The sequence below is a fragment of the Grampus griseus genome (genome assembly GCF_964374135.1).
Source record: "Grampus griseus genome assembly, chromosome: 14".
In the NCBI taxonomy this organism is placed as follows: domain Eukaryota; kingdom Metazoa; phylum Chordata; class Mammalia; order Artiodactyla; family Delphinidae; genus Grampus; species Grampus griseus.
Window position 1 is genome coordinate 32,796,460 of NC_139008.1, and position 24,643 is coordinate 32,821,102.

The 24,643-nt window shown below is 44.1% G+C and overlaps 1 protein-coding gene across 11 annotated transcripts in view; it reads right to left on the minus strand.

The window, feature by feature from the left end:
• Positions 1–24,643, minus strand: part of RBFOX1 (RNA binding fox-1 homolog 1) — a 364,238-nt gene that overhangs the window by 41,562 nt on the left and 298,033 nt on the right. For 7 of the 11 annotated variants that reach the window (XR_014297671.1, XM_082669675.1, XM_082669671.1 and 4 more), the window contains exons 9-10: positions 17,318–17,450; positions 600–642 (exon numbers count right to left, since the gene is read on the minus strand). Coding sequence is in view for 9 of the 11 variants with exons in the window: in XM_082669675.1 (XP_082525801.1) it covers positions 600–642; positions 17,318–17,450 (176 nt within the window). In the remaining 2 variants the exon portion in view is untranslated. Of the gene's footprint in view, positions 1–599; positions 643–7,008; positions 7,049–17,317; positions 17,451–24,643 lie in introns of all 11 variants that reach the window. The other 4 variants (XR_014297670.1, XM_082669673.1, XM_082669676.1 and 1 more) reach the window with 2 other exon arrangements.

Consider the following 24,643-nt stretch of genomic DNA (forward strand, 5'->3'; position numbering starts at 1 on the left):
CCTTTTACTTGACAGTTTTAATGTTGGTTTTAGACCTAGCCAGCTACACTTCGATGGATGTGTTGATTTTTTTCTGTTTCCTTCCTACAAGTTCGTTCATTTGGGTGTTGCTTCAGCAGTGGGAAATAGGTTTCAGAGCTACGGCAAAAGTTGTGAAATAAATTTATAAGAAGCTACAATGAAACCAGGGGAAGTTATGTTAGCTATGCTGACTCTCAATGCTGGATGTATAAAAGGCTTTTTGGTTTAACCATCCCAGTTGACTCCAGGAACCTACTATTTTTTCAGACTATTGGTTCAATGAAACCCTTGAATTATTTTCACTGAGTTTATATTCATTGAAGCCAGATACATTTTAAGCCAAGAAATGAAGAGCCAAGCCAGACCTTTTGACACACAATCTAGCAAAGAGGGAAACATTTCATGATGAGCATCTCTCTTCTAGAAGAATTCACATCAAAACTGGAAAATTCAGTTAAGTCTTTCCTCCTTCTATGTTAGAGACCATCTCCCCTCCCCGCAATTGTCTTGTTAGTAGGATTTCACAGCAAACCCACAATCAATAGTGATGAGTTTTTCCACCAGCCGGGATTTCATACCTGCAGCAATTTATTGCCATACACAGGCTCTTGATACACTACTCTATAAGGAAACAGAAATGTAATGTTTTTCAATGCAAAAATGAAACAAAAGAAAATGCATAAGTCAGACAGAAATTCCAGAGCAATTCATTTACAAGTTTGCTTCTCTTATTTCACTAAGACCTAAGAGTGACCCATCAAACCAAAAGAAAGACTAAGCAATGCCGAGGCTTTTTTAGCTACAAAATCTCTGTAACTGAGAGTATCAAGACGGTGGGGCTGGGGATCAAACCGCACTCACCGTATTTGTGTTATAACCTGTGTTTATTTTTAAAGAAGAAAAAAGGATATTTTCATGGCTTCTTCCCCTACCAGCATATTTCAATAGTTCAAGTTAACTCGCTCACATTTATCTATCTCATGATTGGAATTCTCTGGAACACCTGAGGATTTAACTTTGATGCCTAATGATTGAGGCAATTAGGATGACAGCACAGTAGCAACCATAACTGTATCAACGCCTTTATATTTTTTAAATTTAATTTCATGTAATAACACAACACAATTGCATTTCATGAAACAATGAATCACAATGAAGCTATCAAAGCTGCTTTTAACATATATGACAAGAAACATTGTGTGTGTGTGTGTGTAATATATATTTTTTATATAGTCTGGCTTCTCTTTCCAATTTAATTCTACTTAGCCTTCCTTTTTAAGTTAAAATCTACATTTATGGAACTACAACTGTAAAAGTTCTTTCTCTCTCTCTCTCTCTCTCGCTTATTTGAATGTTTCAAGTACAGATATTATTCCCTGTGGCTTGTCCACCCCATACACTCTCCATTATCCTCTCACTTCTCACTCTCCCCCTTTCCTTTCTTTCACTGCATTTCTCAAGTTTGCTCAATAGGGACAACAGTGTTATTCTGTTGGCCCAGGGCTTAAGGGTTGAACTCGGCAATTAGATCACATGGGCTCAAACCCCAGTGACAGTGAAGATTTCTGAACAAATAATTTCATCTCTTTCCTGAAAAAAGTTTCCTCCTCCGGGAAAAAAAAAAAAATGGAGGTGATGGGTAATGAGATTGCTCCTTGATAGGACCATGTGCAGAGGGAATGAGGTGATGTAACAGTTGAGTGTCTTGTCTCTTACACAGGAGGTGCTTAACTTCTGGATGGGCTGTTGCCTCCTCCCCCATCGTTACTGACCAGCCTAATGACGACCCCCAGCTGGATCAGATCCTGAAAACAGGATCTCAGGAATAAACACTTGGGGTTTTTATCTGGAGAATTTTCTCTTCCCACCTTTCAATGCTACTGACACTTCTGTCCTGAGCTCAAACATCAGTGAAATGAGGACACCTTTTTAAGATCCATGGACAGCAGAGTGACATGAATGCAGAAATAATTGTATTTAAGTCATGGTGTCACCCAGAACCTTGTTATAATGGGATTTAGGCATGATGCAGAAATGCACTGGAATCTCATCCAGACATATTCACTAGGGAGCCTCTCAGCTGCATTGAGTGTTAGAAAGCTTAGGGCTTTTCTAATAAAAGGGAGTGAGGTTAACATTTATAGTCTATGTCATCAGGACTTCCCTGGTGGCATGGTGGTTAAGAATCTGCCTGCCAATGCAGGGGACATGAGTTTGAGCCCTGGTCCGGGAAGATCCCACGTGCCGTGGAGCAACTAAGCCCGTGTGCCACACTACTGAACCTGCACTCTAGAGCCCGTGAACCACAACTACTGAGCCCACATGTCACAACTAATGAAGCCCACGCGCCTAGAGCCCGTGCTCTGCAACAAGAGAAGCCACTGCAATGAGAAGCCTGCCCACCACAGCGAAGAGAATCCCCACTCGCCGCAACTAGAGAAAGCCTGCAATGAAGACCCAATGCAGCTCTAAAAAAAAAACAAGAAAAAAAAGATACCATTACTCTATATCATCTCTCTCTCTCACTCTTCCTCTCACTCTCTGGCTCTCTCTGCCCTCCTGCTCCCCCGTCTTCTCTTCCCTTCTTTCCAGTGCCCAGAACTCTACTCTCTTACTTTTGTTTCTACTGAGAGTTTCTCAGATCTTTTTTAACAGCTCTATTATTATTTCCTTCTCTGCATTTTCAATAGTTATCTTTTGATCAAATGCCATATTCTTTGCTATCTCCCTGAGCAGGTGAAAACACTTGTCTTGGTTCAGTTCAGTAACCCTTATTTTCAGCTCCTTGATTGACGCCAGCCTTATGAGATCTCTAGCTTCACCCCTAAATCTAATGGATTGCTTTGCAGGTCCTGGGGACGTGGTCCTTCAACTTTCAAATGGTTGATCATACCCATGTATCGCTTCTCCTATTGTTTATATATTTTTTCATTAACTTGGCCCATTTTTTTTTATTGACGTATAGTTGGTTTACAATGTTGTGCCATGGCCCACTTTTTAATTCAAAAGAATTTATGGAAATGGGTACCACTAAACAATGAGTGAATTTGTAGGTTTGATAGGCTAGTGATGGAAGCTCAATTCCTACCTTTCAAAATACTAAAAGTGTGTGTGTGTTTGTGTGTGTGTGTGTGTATGTAGTGTGTCCTCAGGTAGAAGGGACCCACGTGACGACTTTTGTGACCCTCCTTGCTGACTCAGAAACCCCTTGTGTCCTCTGACGTGTGGCCATCTGCACTGGGCCTGAGCATAACAGGCAGTATTTCCCCTGCAGGGCTGGGCTCCCGAGTAAGATGATTCTTCTCTGCACTCAGCCCAAAGGAGCGGCCCTGGTTTTGAACCTTAGCTTCTAGCTCACAGCATCTTCTTACAAATCCACTGCCTCCAGCACTTTCAGGATGTCCATGCTTATCACTCTCTCTCTCGCTTCAATCTTCTCTTCCCTGAAACGTTTAAGAGGAGCTAATTCTAGGTAAGGGGGATTGCTAGTTACGGGGATCCTGCGGGTCTTTCAAATCCTCTGTGCTCTGGCAGGACTGGGAGATGCCAGAGGGCTCCACCATCAGGTGGGAGGGATGGGGACCTTGGACGACAAAGAGGAGAAGGAGTGGAGAAAGCAGGGTATGTACAAAAGGTCAGTCGTTCTGGTACCCATGCTGTTATAGTTGCTGGGTTGCTCTGATCCACTGTCAAGGCTGAGGATAACCGGGGCAGGAAGATTTGGAGAGCAGCCTCCCCTTACTTTCCTTAAAAGTAACCAAAGCCAGAAGCTTACTACTCTGCCCAATAAAATGAAAAAGAAATAACTGGTTTAGACCTATTAGAGGGGACCAATGTGTCTAAGACATGTCCCAGGTCTTCTCAGGATGGCCCTAGACCTATTTATTGTGCACTATTTTTTTTAACACCTTTATTGGAGTATAATTGCTTTATAATGTTGTGTTAGTTTCTGCAGTACAACAAAGTGAATCAGCTATACGTATACATATATCCCCATACCCACCCCTTGCGTCTCTCTCCCACCCTCCCTATCCCACCCCTCTAGGTGGTCACAAAGCACCAAGCTGATCTCCCTGTGCTAGTGCACTATTTTTAATGAGATCAAACGAGCAAGCCACACACTTCCTTTAAATAAAATAGAACCTTGCGTGCCTTTTTATGAACCTCTTTAATCATCATTTCTTTAAAAAAAAAATGGAGCACGGGGGACATTTCTAATCATCAGAATATACCAGTATCTAAAAGGAAGTAGGGGTAGCAGCTTGAAATAGCACATTCAAGATTATAATATACTTCTGGCCAGGATGAATCCTGCACCATAAGCTTTAGAGTGCAGGAAATATTCATATTCTTTTTTGCCTTAAATCAACTTAAGGCCATCTACGAGCCCTTGGTTTGCTGCACTGATGGGGCAGAGTCTAGCTCATCACTGTCCCCCACATACATACACCACCCATGCAGCAAGATTCCAAAGCCGCCTTCAGATACAGAGTAAAGTATTCCAGAAGCTACCTTCCTGGAGAGAGGACAGAAATGTGCCGCGTAAACAAAGCTAAAACTTCGTATTTCAGTTAGCTTTGCCGTCACCAAACTGCCTGTCTGGAGCTGCCTCCTTAAAATCTTATCATCATAATATGAACAGTGGGAAGAATATATAAATGTTTTTGGCTAGTAGGGTGGCTTGATAAGGGCAAAAGGGACAGATTTCTAAGCCTTGGCACCAGGAAACTCGGGACTTGAAGTTACTGACGTAACTCTGTTCATCCAAACCTCACCCAGTGGGAAGCAAAACCCCCAAAAGGAACCGAAAGCACAAAGGGACTTTTTTGGAGCTTTTCTCCCTGAATGGAGTTTCTCTTTCCACCTTAGTCTGGATGCTCTCCTCTGAGTCCCTTTGCTCTCTCTACTTGCCTTGTTCTCGCGGCTTTTCATTGGTCTCAACCAATGCAGATGTTCTCTATCTGTTACTCTCGCCCATTCTTTTTCCTTATTTGTGGGCTCCTACTGCCTGTACCTTCAGGAAGCTTCTACTTCCTGTTATACAAAAAGCTATGAGGCAGGGCTTCCCTGGTGGTGCAGTGGTTGAGAGTCCGTCTGCTGATGCAGGGGACGCGGGTTCGTGCCCTGGTCAGGGAGGATCCCACATGCCGTGGGGCGGCTGGGCCCGTGAGCCATGGCTGCTGAGCCTGCGCGTCCGGAGCCTGTGCTCCGCAACGGGAGAGGCCACGACAGTTAGAGGCCCGCGTACCGCAAACAACAACAACAACAACAAAAACTAAAAAGCTATGAGGCAAGGAAGAGACACCAATTTGACCTACCCATAGGACAGCACAAATAATTCAATAAGTCATTGTCATCTTACAAATAATTCAATAAATTATTGTCATTTTATAGAGAAGGGAACACTCAGTAAATGGCAGCTAATAATTGTAATGTGTTTGATTTTAGCTAGGCTTAGTAATGTCCACATGTTTTTTCCCCTTGGGTGAGTGTTGATGAAGATAGTTTTCCTTTCTGTGTATTTTCTTTTTTTCTAATTTCTCCATCCCTTCTCTACTCTCCTCCATTTCCCAAATTAAAAAAAAAAAGTCCTAAACTAAGTCCTAACTCCCTCCATTTGCATCCTCTATCCAGAGGCTACCCTAGGGGAAGGGTATAGACTGATGTTGGGGTTCATGGGTTAACTGAGGATTTGGAGGAGGTCCAGCCTGTTTAGCCCCTGCCTGCTTCTCTGTTTAAAATGGTATAAACTCAAAGTTTGGAAAAAGAGGACTTGAGAAGGAGTGGATGGAGCTACACACACAAGAAGGAAACAGGTTGTTCCCTGGGTGAATAAAGAACATGTAGGTTGCTCTTTCATTTCATTAAGGGGGGAAAAAAAACCCTAACCCACAGATTATAATAAATGTACTTGATGCAATTATAATAAAACCCAAGTTCATCGTTGATGGAGATTAATACTCTGCCTCAAAATTGTAATTATTTGAAATTCGAAGGGAAGGAAATTAAATAACTAGTGTCTTTCCTATTTTCTAGTAAATTGCCTCAATTTGATCAGAAATATGGTTACATTTTTCTTTGTTATCTAATCTATAAAACAACAAATATGATTCCACTGAATTTATTTGAGGTCCCTCGTAATAAAAATGATATGATTTAGAAAATACCCCCAACCCCACCCGTTTCTTTTAAATTGTGTTTATTCCAAGTCATTTTCAAAACATTGAGGCTAATATCATACCATGGGTGAATAACTACCTCTAGATCAAGTTAGGTAAATTTAATTATGGCCCCATAATGAGAAACATCCTCCTCTTCTCTAAAAGTGAAAAGCTTAATAAAGTGGTACCATTTAACAAACAATTCTAAACTGGACAAATAATTCTACATCAGGTAACTGTTTGGGCGAGATGGAGGGAATAAAGAGTTGAAAAAAATAAGAGTTGAATGCTCAAGTTGGCCTGTATTTTGTTAGGAGATATTTCTTGCTAAAATCATCAGTGGGAGAGAGAGAGAGAGAAACGGGGTTTGGGGGAAGAAATATCTTTCTGGGGCTGTAGTGATCAACAATTAAATATATTTACAAGAAAACATCCAAAACATCAGCCATGAAAATATATTTTCACCCTCTACAGCTGGTAACTACAGCTGTCATCCTACATATTATACTGAAACCACACAGACCATACTGAGAACTTCAGAGAGGATTTCTTTTTGAAGGAGGGTCTTTAACTTGACATGGGAAAAATGTCATCTTTTTGGGGAAGGTGTTTTGCGTTTATTCTGAAGTTAATCAGGGAGTTAATGCCACTCACTCAACAGCACGATAGCTATCATGAGCAGAAGGCCTTCAGTCCTCCAAGCCTTTGAACTCTTTCTCACAGGAACAGGAAATGGGCGGCACCCAGTAGAGAAATTTGCAGCAAACTTGTAAAAAGAATGACTCGGGAGGAAACAAGGATGGCATGCACGTTAATGAATACTTACATAAATGTCTGCACCATAAAATCCATCCTGGTAAACAACACTGCAAGGGTGCACACACAAAGAAAAACATTCATATTAGTGCATTTCCCCATGCAGACACACCAACCCCTGCACTGGCGAAGTTAGTCTGGTCACAAGATCCGAAACACAGGAACCGAGGATCGTTTTCAGATTGGTTAAGGAGGTTGGAGACAACGGCAGTCCATCAGACTGAGAAAATTAGGCTGGGGTTCGGTGTCGGCCCAGAATCAAGACATGGCGGCGTGCTGGGTACCAGACTTTCCAATCTTTCCGGAGGGGTGCAGAAATGCAGAGAGGATTCACGTTTATTTTAAGTGACCCACGCAGATATGAGGATCGGGGTTTGCATTCAGCCAAACCATCTAGGTCCCCCGGGAAAAAAAATCATCTGCTTAAAATATATGATCGATAAGAGCAGGTGTATGGATGTCACATTTTCAGTACGGGTTAGAGCTGAGTGACCTCAGGGGCACTGCACAATCCAGACGATCTCAGAAACTTTCTTCTGTATTCTTTCACACTCTAGTATTCTATTTGGTAATTCCACGTGCCCCTCTTTTATGGTACATGTAGAATATCTCTAATTATACGGGTGTGTGAACAGGTGTGTAGATGTGTGTGCAAAAGTATGTGTGCTTTTGTATATGGGTGTGCTTCGTGCGTATATATGCATATGAATGTGTGCGTTACTTTGAACATGTAAACGCATACGTGTGTGCATGTGTATACCATGTACATGCGTATAAGTGCGTGTGTGTGCATGTGTATATGAATGTAGACACTGTGCATATGATGTGTGTAGTAGTATGTGTGTGCACATCTGTGTGTACGTGGGCTCATGAGTCATGTGTGTGTACACGCCTATGTCTGTGTGTATATTCGCATAAATTATAACCAGACTAAGCAGACTCCCACGTAATGATTGAACAAGCCTGGCCTCACAGCAGCTCTCTGATTCCTGTCCATTTAGAGAAGGGACTTCACAGGACGGGGTAAATAAAAGATCCTGGACTTTTCCAGAAGTTTTCTGGTTTACCTCTAGTGAAATATCCAGGAAAAGAAGCTCACAGCTCTGTGCTCCTAGGAAACTGACTTAAAATTCCTAAGCATTAAAACGGGTTTAATGAGGATCCCATGTAGCCTGCGCACCTCACAGGCCTCTGTGAAGATCCCAGAACATCTCAAATACAAAAATGCGGGTTTCTAAGGCATGTTTCCAAAGGATAGCAGTTGTTATTAATAACCTTCCCTGATCTCTTCCCCTGGAATTTACAGATGATTTATGATTCTGTCAAATGCGCCCCACCGCAAATTCTCCAATGCGCCCCACCGTCGAATGGAGCTGCAGTCCTAACAGAAGCAGGACTTTGATTACCGAAGGATTCCAGCAGGTTTCAGGAGCAGAGTGGACCCGCAGGTAAGCCAAGCATATCGAGAGCCAAGGGGAGACACTCGACAACACGCACATGCACACACGCACACGGCAGTGACACTGGTTTGCTGGAGAACACTGCAGCGTGCTTCTCAGAGCTTTTCAGAGTTGATTGGTTAAACCCCAAGTACCATCATCTTTAAAAACGGGGCAGGGATTTCACATGCTAAGGAGGTCAGTAGGAATCACTTTCAGCTGTTTTTGTTTGGATCGAAAAGGCGCTCCGGTTCACAAGAGCACTTGTCAAGCAGCGTCAAACCCTAATCCGAGATACAGAGGTAAGTGGCATCCTGAGCTAGGCTTTGATTTCTCTTTCAACGTTTCCAACATAAAAAGATACTGCCTGTTGGGGGTCAGAAGCCAGGGCTGGCCTCTGCCAACAAGACTGGGCCCAGAGCTGATCATTCAGCCAGATCAGAACAGCACTGTCCATTCCCCCAAGACGTCACACTGTCCATTCCTCCATGACATCACGCCCTTGCAAGTGCTGGTCCTCGTGCCAGGGAAGCCTTATGTCCTGATAACCTCATCCAAAAGCAGAACACCATTCAAGAGCCAAGTTAGAGAGGAAACACACGGGCATCTGGGTCACAGCCTCAGCAGTCAGCAGCTATGCGCCCTGGGACTAATGACCTAAGCTACCTGAGCTTCACTTCTTCATCTGTGAAATGGGGAAGGAGATTAAGTGCCCACGTCAAGGGAGGATTGAGTTAGGTGATGTGTGCAAAGCGATGAGCAAGGTAGTTGCCAACAAAGTTCTAATTAAATATCACATCGCTATGAGCTTTATCCAGTGCCCACCCCAAGCGGAGTTCTTCCTCCTTCCTGTGAACACCAGCACCACGTTTTCCGATCCTTAAATCCTCACTTGGTCCAACAATTTTAAATATTGGTCAAATATTAAAGGCATTTGTGTAGGCAGCTCATTTCGCCCTGAAAGTTGCACCCAATAGCTTACTCGACATTCTATCCCACTTGATGGCCAACACATTGCTTTTCACACTGAAGATGTAAGTAAATATCTATTGAGTGAACACTGCCCATAGTTTAAAGGGGGGAGTAGGCCATTAGTAGGTGACAGAAGGTGACACAGAACAATTCTAGGTAGAATCTTCATCTGGTTATTCAGCATCAATGGCTGTTGTCAATGGGGGGGGGGTAAGATTCGAAAACTGGACCCTGGGACTTCCCTGGCAGTCCAGTGGTTAGGACTCTGAGCTTCCACTGCAGGGGGCATGGGTTCGCTCCCTGGTCGGGGAACTAAGATCCCACAAGCCACGCGGTGAGGCCAAAAACAAACAAACAAACAATAAAACCCAAAAACCTGGACCCGGACTTAGGATACCAGTGCGAGAGGCTAGACAGAATGTGATGCACATGTGAACAATATATTAATATTTAACCAAACAATATACATTCAAATATGGGAAGGGATGCCTTTCTCTAAATATTTGTAGAGGGGGACTCCATCTGTGTCTGCTCTTGCAGACAATGGGGGCTGTTCCAGGGGGCACAGGACCAGGAGTTGCTGAGGCAGAGCTCTGGCTGAGAAAAGGGCCCCTTCTTTCATCAGGACAAGGTCTTGCGCACTGTGGCCAGCTGCGTGCCTCCATGGCAAGCCTCTTGGTACCAACAGCTCCCAGAAGTGAGTCAGGAACAGGTCCCGATGTTTGCCTTAGGCTTGTTCAGCCAGGTGACCTGGCTGCCACGCTCTGCCCTCCACCATGGACCACAGAAGATTACTCAGGGACTCTGACATCCCACGTTTACAAGACAGAGAACCAAAGGGAACATGCGATCTGGCGTCTCATTTGAACAGACTCAAACAAACTGACTGATGAGCCCTATTCCTCTGCTGTTGAAATGCTTACTACACTCCAACCAGGATGCTGAGGCTCAGGGCAAGTCCACCAGCTAAGGCTGCCCCCAGGGAGCTTACAGGGAGGCACAAAGCCAGGTACCCTGGTGTAAGGTGGCAGCCGCGAGAGCTGCTGCAGAGGAGGGGAATGATGGCGCTCTGACCTGGTAATGGAAGGAGGAGGGCTGGCATCAGAGGTGAGGGAACCCCAGCGAACGGCCCAGAAACCCCAGCACCTGAGCTAGTTCAAGAGGAACTAGGGAGGAAAAGCAAGCCAGACAAAGGGAACAGCCAATGCAAGGTCTGATGTCTACAGGGTCCAGGGCATAATTTCTAGTTTGGGGGTGTTCAGAGGCTCAGCCAACTGTGGTGGCTTCCCTAAGAAAGGAAGTGGAGAATTCTAGCTGCTCTTACAAACCACCCAGGGTAGGGACTGCTGGTTTTCACTATGGGCAACACCTGCACAGTTTGGAGAGAAACGAACCAGAGGGTGAGTGATCTACCTTCACGATGACTCCAAAAAACTAGGAACCGATACGGCCATCCTCATTGGCCGCATGAAACAAAGCCACTTGATGGGCTGCGAGTTTCATCACGATACTGTGTGTTTTTTCCCTAAGTCATAGCACGAATGTGATCGCTACGAGCCCTCACACCTAGAGAGCGATTCCTCTGTGTCCGTCCCTAGTCTGACCTAATTATCATTATCCCACCTAATCCTCAAAATACCCCTACGAGACGGATAATGTTATTATAGCCTCTTTGGACATCAAGAGAGTGAAATGGAGAGAGCTAGGTACTGATGAAGAAGCTGGGATTCTAGCCCAGGTTGTATTGGCTTCACAGCCCACATTTTTAATTGCCATGGCAGGCGGCAGTGGTCAAACTTCAGCAGGCATCAGGACCACCCCGAGGGCCTGTTAAAACACAGATGGCTGGGCCCCATGCCCAGCCCAGAGGTTCTGAATCAATAGATCTGGACGGCGGGGTGGGGAGGCTGGGTCTAAGAATTTGCATTTTTAACAAGTAATGGGACGCTGACGCTGCCGGTCCTAGGACTAATAGGCTTATTGCCCTACGGAGCACCAACCTCCACGTGTCATTTTACTTTACATTTGAGACAACCCTGAAGGTCAGCTTCCTAGGGCCTACTCTAAATAGGAGCTGGTTATAGGCAAGCTCTTAGAAAGTCCCATGTTGGTTTTCGAGAATGGATCCAAACATTTTTTTAAAACCCCACTAAACAGGTGCATATGTGAAGGGAAATGAGGGCAGGGGATGATGTCTAATGCATAGCTATCAATAAATTAGCCACATTCCAGTACAAGAGAGGAGAGTTGCCATCATGCATTGAAAGGTGCAGCCTTATTTTAATGCAGAGGCGGTCTGTCTAGCCATGCAAAGGTAACTGTAATCTCTTCGGAACTGCAATATGCTTTCACAAGAGCGTGATGCAAATGCACATCTCATTTTCTTAGAAAGGTAATAACAGGAGTTAAATATTTGAATGAATGCAAGCAGGGAATGATTGCACTATAGCAAATTAGTTTACTTTATAAAAAAAGGAAAGAAAGAAATCATGCGATGCCCAAACTATACAATCTGTTTGGGTAACATAATATATCCCAACCACAAATACATTCTTGAAGGAAAGGTTATGTAAAGCTGCTTTATCTTACTGCCCATTCCAAGTGGAAAATAATATTTTTAATGCATTCAAATCTAGTTGTTTCTGAATGGATATCAGGTGGGGCCATACACTCACTAGCATTTGTATAGAATTGGGCAGTGTATGTACACTGACATTCTCCTGGGGAAAATACATATTTTAATTAGATTATCAAAGGCATCTGTGACATCCCACATTCTCCCCCCAAATTTAAGAACCACTGACTTAGAGTGTTTGTCTTTAAATGCACTCAATTAAGAGGCTTTTTTTTTTTTAATGTGAGAGGTTACATTTTAAAACTGACTGAGAATTTAAACAAGAATTCACGGCAAAACCAAAAAACCAAAAAAGCTAAAGAGAATTCTGGGAAGTATTCTGGGGCTAGGTGATGATGACCTAATGTTTATGTTCATCGAGAAACGTCCCAAGCATCAGATAATACAATCTGAGGATAAGACATTTATAAATTAAAACCAAAAAACATGGTTGATTTACAGAAAGAAAGGTTTGCACACACTGTTCTAAAGGCTTCTTCAGGACCTAACCTGAAAGCACTCCCAAAGGCTCTGTGTATGGGCTTCATTCTTGCACTGACCAACTGTAAGAAGTTTTTTCCTGGGATACCACCATATCTTTCTTGCACTTAGAGTAGCATATTCAGCTCAAAATACTTCTCATGGTAACTCTGAGAGGTTGTACATACATGTGACATAATTAATGACTTGAGAAAGTACAAAATGTCTTGCTCAAAAATATCCAGAGAGCCAAGATAAAAACCCTATAGCAAATGCTGGGTGCTTAACTTAGAAGAAGAAGAAGAACTTTAAAAATCTCCTATGGTTCTCTACATCCCTAGCCCCATACAATGTGATGGGTACATAGTAGGCACTTGATAAGGTGCCATTAATTAACTAATTAAGAACAAGAACTTGGTGAGGCCAATCTCATAGGGTTTTGTGGGGAGAGGACTGAGGTTTAGTTGCTGTCCTGTAACATCCGATGTTGTACTGAGCCTGTGTATGTGTCTCTTACGCTTCTACCTTCCGTCTTCATCCACACATCATCAGCCTGCCAGCCCCCTTGGATGACAACTACCCAATGGGTAATTTCTCCCAAATATGAGTCCTAGGAAGACAGACTGGACATGGTAGCCATTTATCTAAACAGACTCCAGGGGCAAATGCAAGGAGAAATATGGACGACTTGGTCCATTTAGCTCTCCCTGAGACTGTTCACTAGTTAATATCTTATTTCCAATCTACAGATTCCATAAACCACTGAAGTGCCTCTGTCCAAAGCCGTCTCTGTGGCGTATGGGGAATGGAGGTCTGTGAACTGTAGGAGTCCCCCAGCCAATGGGTACGTGACTCATGGAAGGAAAGATATGGGTACTCAACATAAGCCAGAGGGGACCCTTGAGAAAGAGGAGGGTATGAGCAGCTAATAAAAAGTCAATAACCACGTTAACAGCAACAACAGTAGCTACGGTTCACTTAACACATGCCATTTGATGGAACTAAGTTGTAACCTTACCTTCATCTCCCTATTTCATCCTCTATCAACCCTACGGAGGCAGGTGTAGTCTTCACTCCCCTGCTAAGGCAACTGTGCCTGCAGAGGTTAAGTCAGCTACCCAGGGCAGTATGAGATAGAAAAGCAGGAGCCAATCTCATCTGCCCCATAGTCTGTGTCTTTATAGGATTGTAACAATCTTATAGACTGTGTAGACATTAGCTTTCTAACTCATCACCCATTCTCACTCAGTTAATGCTGGCAATCACTAAGGGGTTGGTTGGGCCAGTCTAGGGCTTTCCTCTCATTCCTGTGATCCCTGGTCCAAGTAGAGCCTTCCCCCCCGCCACCAGGAGTGATCATGAATTAATGTCCCAATAACTTTCTACTTAGCTATGTGAGAAAGAGGAGACAGGGCTCTTCATAACCTACATTCTTTACTTGCTGGGAGAAATTTCAGAAAATATCAGGACGTGGAGGGGAAAACCAAATCAGTAAAAGGAAATGTAAGAGCATCCTTAGTGACTCCTCCTGGGTGACTATCTTGACGTTGGATACTTCCAAGGGTCACTCAGGGCTTCTCAAAGGTGGCCTTGGAGGGTCTGTGGATTTTTTTCAATATCTCACAAAAAAAAAAAAAGGAAGCTATACCTGGACATAGGATAAATGACACATTCTTCGTTGCAATTTTAGTAACAGAGTATTCATATTGGATACTTCATGGAAAACAGAGGTTTAGGATGACAGATATGTCTTCAATTGGTGACAGTGGGAAAAATAGATTCTTCCTTAATAAATGCAGTTTTTCTCAGGTGATGGCTTATGAAAAGATGGGGGCCTCTGAGTATGAGGGAGCATCGCAGAATGAGAGCTTAATGTGGCAATTTAGGAAATGATTGGATTTTTCCTGATTGGATTCTTTCTTTTGTTTTCTTTTTTGGTTTTAAACTTTTCAAATAAAAAATATTTTTTTTTAACTGAAGTATAATTGATTTACAATGGAAATGATTGGATTTCTTCTCTCTCTGGAAGCTTTCTGGAACCCAAGCTGGTGCTCACTCAACACCCTATCTTATCACATCACATTTGTTGAAATCGTTAGCATCTATGGTGTTCCCCGTGCCTGACTGTAAGAAACTCCTCCAAAGGCACCATTTGCCTCAGCATCCTTAGCGTAAGACAGTGCATGGAGCTGAGAGAAGCAATTAACTGGACTGGAGAAAAGACAGTCAAATCTAGAAATCAGGAAACTAAAGGACTTTGAAGACAAACAGCTACAGGAAATCCATACTATTCCTGGGACCACCTGAATCCTGCTAATGTCACCCTGGAAACAGAAATGGGTTTCCAACCTCTCTGCTACTTGCTTCCACTCAACATAGATCAGGGCGCTCTCGACTCCAGCCAATGTCGGTTCTGTGTCCTGCTCAGCTCTTTTCCTCTCCAAGATGGGCTGCCCCTCCCAGGCCCACCCCCCCACTGTGGACTCCTTCAGCCTAAGCCAATGAAGGGAAAGGAACCTTCATTGAAGATGCTGAGTTCACACTTTTTCATTTCAAAGCACTCCAGGCAGTTTGTAATCCAGCAAAACACCCAGGCAACTAGCTGAATTTCCTCCTTTTCAATCTGCTCTTATAGAACATGCACACATGGACACACACACCCTTAGCCCTTCTAAGTTTCCTACTCTGCCCGTCTTGAGAATTTTGTCTTCCTACTAGGTGTGGTTTCAGAATTCCAACCATAATATTGCCAGTGAAGAGGCACAATTCACCATTATAACCAAAATGATTAGGAAGATCACTGGAATATTAAAATGAAGTCATGTCCAAAGCAGTCACCACCAACGTGCTTCACCGCTTGGAGATGCCTGGTTCTCTCCCTGGAGAACATGGCATTAGTTATACCTGGTTATTGCCAGCAAAGAGCAAGTTCATTATAAGTTAGCAAATTTCAATTTTACAGCAGGTGTGTTACTGAGATTTTTATAAATTGTTCACATGAGGATAAGCCATACAATTTTATTTTTTTCTGCTCAATATAGTAGTGATATACTGAGGGTACATAGACCAAAAAGCGACAATTACCATCTACTAAGGTAAGATAATGATTTTCAGACAAACTAATGTGATATAAACATGCAGTTCTGCATTTACGGCTTATGAATCTTGCTTTCATGAGCCTAAAGGGTAACTTATTTTTTCTTCATAACTCATGATGTGACCTTGGGAATAACAAATCTTTGTTTCTGCCTTTTTGAATCTAAAAATGGGCTCGACACTGTGGGCTGGAGATAATGATCATACTAGCAATGATTCCTTACAGTACACAGTCAGATACATAAGGCTTAGGACATGGAGACGCACTGTTTTGGAGGGTTGGGAGAATTTAAGGCCGATTTATCCTTGGTTCGTTATTATTCTCCACCTTTTCGGTAAAAAAACTCTAATGACAATACAGAAATGATGGACATTGTCTTATTTCTCTGCTTTTATTTTCCCTTCCTGATGATTTCATCAAATTTCACTTCTTAATAGTCTTAACTTTGTTTCATTGCATTCGTTTTTAAAACACTTCAAATGCTCTACTTGGGAATGCGTGAGATATGAATAAATAATGAACAAAGAGTGTTTCCCTTTGTCATCAGAATAGAGATGATCTAGGCTTATTCAGGTTTTCTAAAAGATGGATAAGCCAAAGAGCTATGGAAAATGCATTTAACCCTTTCACACAGTCCTGAATATAGCCAGATTCTTTCTAGAGACCAGAAAGCCAGTCTCCTGGCCAGACTGTGCTGGGTATAGCTGAGTTTTCCTTTGAGTGGTGCTATTGGCATTTGGGCCCTGTAACTCTTTGTGTTGGGGGGTGTGTTGGGAGGCTGTCCTGTCCTGTCCTGTGCCTTGTAGGATTTTTAGCAGCATCTCGGGCCTCTACCCAGTAGATGCTATCACAACAAACAAAAATAAAAATGTCTCCAGACATTCCCAATGTCCCATGAGGACCACTGCCTTAGAGACTTCCCTCTCTCCGACTCCAGGGGACCAGAATGTTCTAGGAGGATTCCTAACAGTGAGGCAGAAAGGGTAGCACTTCAAGAAAGCAGCCCATTACGCCAGTACCAATTTTTTTTCCCTCAGCATTCACCACCATTCCTTGATATTCACTCGGCAACAGCAAAGTCCATGTACAGAAAGACCAAACGGGCCTTGGGGAACAAATCAATCTGCATTGTCCTCAGAGAGGGAAAAAGGAAGGCAAAGGCAATTTTGGAAAATCCAACTAAATGAGTCACTTCCAATTTCTTTGAACTTCAAGAGTTTGCATTAGACTCGACACCTAATTTTCTCTTCTGGGCCAAAGGTTCATTCACCTTGAAGCACAAGATGTCTTTGGGGAGGGGGGCAAGACCGCCCCAGTGGATTGTACGTTTGAAACCCTCCTGTCCCTCCACCGAGGGATTCAAAGGGCAAATGTGATCCAACCTCCTTAATCACCAGATGTTTGCAATCATCAGAAAGACGTCTTGAGCTGTAACCATTTCTCTGTTCTCCAGCATTCAGTCTCAAAGAGAATTTACATAACAAAATGTGACATGTAGAATGCTTAAAGGCACCAACCATGACAAGACGAATTACACTCATTTTTCAAGACTCTTTGCAAGGTGCTGCACAGCAAGCGCGCGGGCTGCATGCCGGGCGGTTCCGGGAGGCGGGGTGGGGGGGGGGGGGCGGGCGGTCAAGGCCGGCATGCGCTAGATCGCACGCAAGGGGTGCTGGTGCGGGAGGCCCGCCCGGGGTCGGGGGGCTGCCCCACTTACCCGCCGTAGGCCGGGATCGGGGGCGGGGGCGCCGCGGCCCGGAAGGTGTTGTACACGGTGCGGCCGCGGCCTCGCAGGTGCGCCCCTCGGTAGGCGGCCGCGGCGGTGGCGGCTGGATACGGGAAGCCGGGCACTGCGGGCGACAGGAGAGAGCAGAGCTTTCAGAGGCACTCCTGCCTTTGAGGGAACCACCCGCCCCTCCCCACCCCCACTCAGGACCCTTCTCCCCGCAGGCCAAGGCTGGACACCTGCCCCCCTTCCTTCCCAGAGTCAGGCTTCCAAAGGCGGGTAGCAGGGAGGAGACCAAGGTCTGATTCCAGAAAGGATGGGCTAGTTCAGCCCGTGGTCCCTGTGCCCAAGGTCAAGGACAGACCTTCACAAAGCATTCTTAATAACCAGAGAAAAGCTCACTGCACAAACTTAAATTTTTAAAAAGGTATTGCAACAGATTGCAAGATGTATGTGCAGTGTGCTCTCAAATCTGTCTACCTATCACCCATCTATGCACAGTGTGATATATATGTGGATGAGCACACACTATGCATGTGTATATGTACACATACATCTGTATAAGCATGTGTGCATGTGGAAGTGAATATATGTATATGTGTGTATATACCATATACCTGGATGTGTGTATATACATGTATGCATGCATGTGGGTATATGTATATGTGCATATTTATATATGCGTATTTATATAGTTATATATACAAATTCATATACATACATATTTCAATGTGTTTGTAGTTATCTCTGGGGCTGAACTTCATAAGTAAATGTTAGTTGTCTATTCATAGCTTTCCCCCAACCATTTTAATTTTTTTCCTTATTTTCCTTTATGTACCTATATTGCTTGTTAAAAATTTTAAATTGAAATACTGCGTTCCTAGAGACAAGTGTACACATCGTTGGTGTATGGACCTCTCGGGCTCCAAGAAACAAATTATTACTAAGGTCCCATCAGCCCCCTAACCATTTACACAGCTTATAAAACCATTTCTACCACAAACATAATTGCAGAGAAGTGTGGAAATTCAACTCTGAAGGAGAGGGTTTGGGCAGAGTTTTCTTCCCTGGGGGAAAATTCTCTGAGCAGAGTGACTTGGTGAGGAGTCAGCAGGGAAAGTAAGCCTGATGCTTGAGATCCCTGATAATTAATATGGCTTCCGCTGCCAGGGGTGTCATTCCTCCTAGGATGTCTGCAAATCCTCAGGCATCAGGGCCCTTGAAGCCTTCACAACACCACCTCTGCCTTCCTGCTCCTTCTGTCACTGAATCTCACCGCTCTCACCATGCTGGCCATGCCTGTCCCATCCCACTTAGCAGCAGGCACTGTTGCCCACACTGAATCCCGTGGAGGGGATGCTTTTTTAGGAAACGACTGTCCCAGGAGCTCTATATTAAAGGCTCAGAGTCCTAAGGTAAGGGAAGTGCATTAACAGCATTAACCCAGAACCCCCAAACTTCATTTTTCCAGGAACTCTAGTCTGCAGAATACCCAACCTCTCACAGGTATTGAGAGAAGTCAGTCATTTGTTGCCTTTACCTCTTCTATTCATCTGCCAGCTCCTTGAGGCCTCCCACCGTATCCCATTCATCTTTGCATCTCCCTGCGCCTCCCCCAGGTCAGCAGAAGCCCCCTGATTTTGTCCACAGTAGGTTCTAGATACTGGACACAGTAGATTCTAGATGACTTACATGCATGAACAAGTGAATGAACTGTGGGCTGTGGTCCAGCCAAATGATTGACAGACTATCCAGGGAACTTCCTCTCCCTGTTCCATTCTCTTCCCTCATCCTGCTTACCTAACAGGAGCTTTGAGGATTTCAAGAGAGAGGGAGACAGATGACATGAACCAGGGTGGGAGGGCTTTCCTCCCCATCTACAGCCCTGCCTCCCCTGCTCCAACTCCCCTGGGATTTCAGACAGTGTTGGTAACAACAGGCAAGGCTGGGAAGGACACAGCTTCTCTTGGCATCATAGGACCCTAAAGGCTCAGAGAGGCCTCACAGCCAAGGAAGCTCTTTCCCTCAGTTAACTCAGCACATCCAAACTTCCCTCTGCCAGGATCTCTATTTTGCTGAATACCTAGCCTCTCACAGGGTGCTGTATTTCATATTATGTTAAACATATTATGTTGCCTCCACCCTACATCCAAACGGCAGAGAAGGGCTTTTCCCCTCCCCTCTATCACGTTCAAGAGTAGAAGCCCTCCACCCAGAGAACACACTGGTGGTTGCCAAGGGGGAGGGGGCTGGGGGAGGGATGGAGTGGAAGCTAGGGGTTAGCAGATGCAAGCTTCTATATATAGAATGGATAAACAACAAGGTCCTACTGTATAGCACAGCACTATCTTATGATAAACCATAATGGAAAAGAATACTAAAAAAAGAATGTATTGATATATATATATAATATATATAACTGAATAACTTTGTTGTACAGCAGAAACTAATGCAACACTGTAAATCAGCTATACTTCAATTAAAAGAAAAGAAAAGAAATAAAGAGTAGAAGCCCTTCACCCCATTAATTCCCATTACTCCCAGAGTCCTTGGATAGAGTAGGTTTGCAGCTGCATGTGGGTGGCAAGGGGCGGGGAGAAGAAGGAAGTGGGATTTCCCACAGGAGCCATTCCCAATTCTATATTCATGGAATTGCACGGAGTGGAATATAACCCTTGACCCAGAAGTGAAGGCAGACTAGCTGTCGTCTGGAATTCTCTGTGTTCTTGAATGGCCAACAGCTATCCTGTTTCGTGGATTCTACCATATCCTTCTGTGCTGATGCTGGTAAATGCTACGCTGGTAGAATCAAGTCAGAATGATTTTTATCTATTTATGTCTGAGAAGACCACCTAGGTTACTTCTTTTTTTTAAATTGTCGTTCAAGACAAATCATACAGCAGTACTTACTTCTCAGCTTTTCAGCCCTCACCACCCATGTTTCCTGGCTGGTGTTTCAACTACTGTTCTTGAAATTGCAAAGAGGTGTCAACCTCAATGGGAAAAGCAGGGAAACCTAATACCTTAAAAGCCCAGGAGTCATGAGATAGGAGATGTTGGCTTTAGGACTGGGGAGAAAATGAGCAAGCGTGCCTTTGACTCCAGCGCTATCTTGCCACAGTTCAAATATTAAGTTTTCAGAGGAACACCTTGGATTTTGAAATAAAGCAAATGAAAAGTTCACAATCTGGCAGAGCAGCTGGCTGCCTGTGTGAGGAAACACAGTAATTACGCTGACCCATTCATTATCGCTGGCTACGGCATGGAGCGAGCCAGACAAGATCCCTCTCAGCGACAAGCAGGTTTTACAATAATTCTTGGAGGATTTAGATGTTGAGATAGAACATGAAACAGAAGCTCAGCAGTAGAGCGAGGGGAACACAAGCTGCTAGAAGGGTAGAGCCAGGATGCCACTTTGTACCCCCTTTGCTGCAGGGAGAAAATATCCTTCTCGATGCAGGATAAGGGATTTACGGGTCTTAATACCAGGCTCTTTGGGCTGCTCCAAGCAGGGCACATTAGAGGGATTCTTATTTTGTTAAAGGAACAAGGGAAGGACTGCACATCAACTTCCTGCGAGGCCAAGTACCCTTAGGTAAAATAAGGAGGTTCCATTGTAACAAGGGCTTCATGGAGAAGGCACGCGAGTCTCCCAGATGGATGGTTTTCTCAGCTATCCCTTTCTTGTTGCCGTCTAGAGCTGGCCAAGGGGTCTCTTTATGAAGTCTCTAGCTAGTCACCGTGATGGATGAATGTTCCCTTCTGTTCCCCTCTTTTCTTCCCCCCTCCCTTCCTCCAGAAAATAAGCAGGACCCTGTGGGGCTCCTGGGCACAAAAGCCTTTCTGTGTCCCCTTCCATGAGTTTCAACAGGCAGGTTCAAACAGTTGCTAATCAGGGAAGGGAGGGGTTGGGAAGACACAGGAGGGGCAATCAAGAGACAATAGCGCAGCCTTGGGGCAGAGTCCTGGTTCCCCCTCAAGGGATACACATAATATCTTTGAGATGTTTTGCAGATACAGAAACCCCTGCCAGGTGGGAGAAGTTAACAGTATGCTGCCCACAAGCACGTAGACCCCAGACCGGTTGGAACCAGAAGGTTGATGATGCTGACTCCCACTTAGCTCACCACCAAACAAACAGAAGAAAGTCCATGAGCTGATCACGCCCTCCTCTTTGAACCATTACTATAAAACTCCTCACTAGCCCCTCCAGGTCAGGACAATTTTGAGGGCATTATCCCGCTGTGGCCCCTTTGCCTGGCAAAGCAATAAAGCTATTCTTTTCTACTTCACCCAAAACTCTGTCGCCAAGATTTAACTCGGTGTTGAGATACAGAGGCCAGATTAGGCGTCCATCCCTCCCTCCCACCCTTCCTCCCTCCTTCTCCTCCTCCCTTCCATTTATTTTCTAATCCCCTTCTGAAGAATGCTGCCATGAACCTTCCCGGGTGTACTAGCAATCAAGTAACTTGATTGATCAAGTAACAGAAGGAAAAAGACTCTCACCATTGCTAAAATGCAAGCTCCATGAGGGCAGTGCTCTACATCTGTTTTGCTATTTGATTTAGAAAACTGCCTGACACAGCAGCGCAGGTGTCAGCTACCTAATACCATGCGTGGACACCCTTTGATGGTGAACCCATGTTAGTCTCCTTTCTGGGACAGTAGAGGCCCTTCCTCTTCCTGTTCCACCTTCCACAATCCAGTCCTTTATACAAAGCACCCTGCCCAAGATTTGCAGATAAACAGTGTGCAAATAACACACCGGATCTCACTCGTCTTTATAAAAACAATCACTGCACCCATACTTAGAAAGCGCTGTACTGGCCCAAACATAGCAACCAGACTTGGAATATGTGCGATTCTGATGAAAAGGGAGACAACGTGGATAAACATACTGCACTGGCAATTACTGCCCCCCCTCAATTCACTGAAATTCATTCACGTTTACTGCTGCACCGAGTCGGGGCATGGAGATTGGTGTCTACTTCTGGGGGAAAAGCAGGGCTCAAACTTTTTCCCCAGACAGGTGATAACTGTCTGGTCTATAAAAGGAACTCTGTCACGTTCCTCCCTTCATGAAACCCCACACAGCGTTCCCTAGAAACCCAGCAAGTCTCAGTCTCTGCATGCAATACCTGTGTGCCACAAGGAACAGTGGAAAATAGCAATCGTTATAATCGGTAACTCGCCTGACTTATAGCCGTGCCTTCTGTGTTTCTCCCCATCTCCATTAGAGGCCTTTTCCCCTATGGCTGGTTTAGGACAGTGTGGCTCTCTTCACTTAACAAATGGTCAATTTCAACGGCAAAAAAAAAACCCACACCTGTTTGTCAAGCTTCCTTTAGACTCATATGGGATGGCAGAAACTGATTTATTTATTTTTACTTGCCTACCAGGTGTGTTGGCTTATTGATCATGGTTAACTGCATATGTGAAGCGAATACTTAGATGATTCAGATATAGATTAAAACAAAATCAAAATGGCATTATCCTTGAACCATGTAGAAAGAATGTTAATAGGGAAGAATAAGTCTGACTCCATGTTAAGTCTGTTTCTTTCACTTAAACCTTCGTATTCTATTGCTTTTGCTTGGATTTAAGAATGTTGTCTAGAGCCCAAAATAGGACAGCCCATTCTCAAGGCTCTGACTTTTCAGGGTATAACACTTTTCCATTCATATAGAGATAAAAAGTTCAAAACAGAGAATAACATTTGTCTTGCTGGAAGGTTATAGGAACATCCCAACCTGACCTACCAGACAGCTACAAGAACAAAGGATTCTGACACCAAGAAGTTTGCAACAACCAGCCACGCCCCTCCCTCACCTTGGCTTTGTTGAAACCATTTGGGGAGTTTGGGGTTTTTTGAGCCACCCCTCTCCTTGCATCTCCTTGCATGTCCCTGCGATAAACCCTCCTGTGCTCCAAACTCCGACATGTAGGTATTGTTTGGCCTCACTGTGCACACGAACTTGGGCTCAGTAACAAGAAGACATCTTAATTATGTGCTTATATTTCAGTGTGACACGTCTCTTTTGCTGAGTTATCATGTCCTCTCCTCTATCAATACCCCAGTTCAGGAGTTTGGATCCAGGAGGTGGGCAATAAATGTTTAATAAATCCAATGCAAATGCCAAGTGGAAACTCACAATGTCCTCTCCACTTCTGAGATGGAGTAAATCAATGCTAATAAAAGTCATCTACCTGTCACCCTGTCCAATATTTGTAAATGCCTCTTTGTTAATTAAAGAACAATGTTACAAAGAAAAGACACCAAATTAGAGTTATTTCTGAAGGCCAATGCTGGAGTTTGATTTTTTTTTTTCCTAGTTGAACTTCAAGTTAATAAGCATGTAAACAGACCGTCAATGGGGAACAATGGAAAGCATTAAGGCTGCTTTGTGGATACCAAATAAATCCTTAGTTCCTGGCATGAGGGAGACAAGGGACCGGAAAAAAAAACAACATAGGTTCATTATACTGGAAAGGTTTCCTCTTAAACCTGATCCAGCATGAATCAAAGTGAAAAATCTGGTATCACTGCAACGAAAATTGGATTTAACTCATAAGCTAAAAATGAGTTTCTCTCAAAGAAAACACGGCAAGAGCTTCTGGAGCAAATACCAATTGCACATCTTGTTGACACATCAACATCCTTAGCCCACCCACTCCCAACCTTCGGCTAGATTTATATCCACAGCATATTGGGAGGAGGTTAGCAGAGTAGCCATCTCAGTTCTCGGCAATAAGGAGTTCTCCTCCGCCAATGAACTCAATGAAACGGAAACTTTAGGAATGTAACCAGAGGCGTGCTGTGAGGTGCTCAACTATCAAGGCAAATCAACATTTTTAAACAGAAGATGTGTGGGTGTATCAACCCCGCCAAATGGGCCACTTACCAAAGTGTCAACTGCTTATTGCCTTTCTCCCCGCCAAGACAAAGCCTCCACCTCCCACCTCCGACCAGCTCGGCGTTCAATGTATTTACGGTGAGGAACACGTGATCGCCCCCACGCCCCGCCCCCCCCGCGTCTCTTTTACGAATGTGGTGCTTACCTTCGAAAATAAACACAAATGAGATCACCTGAAATCCCAAGAGAAGATACACAAAACCAGTGGAAAATACTTGAGGGTTATAAACTGCATATTAAAGTTTTAGAGCTCCAGGAGAGATGGAAGAGTAGCAGATGCAAAACCCGACAGGGGGGCAGATTCTGCATCAAAGCCATAAAAATATACAACTGCTTTAACGGGCAATTATTCTTTGCATTTGTGCACGGGCTTGAATTTGCATGAGGTTGCCAGATGCCCTGA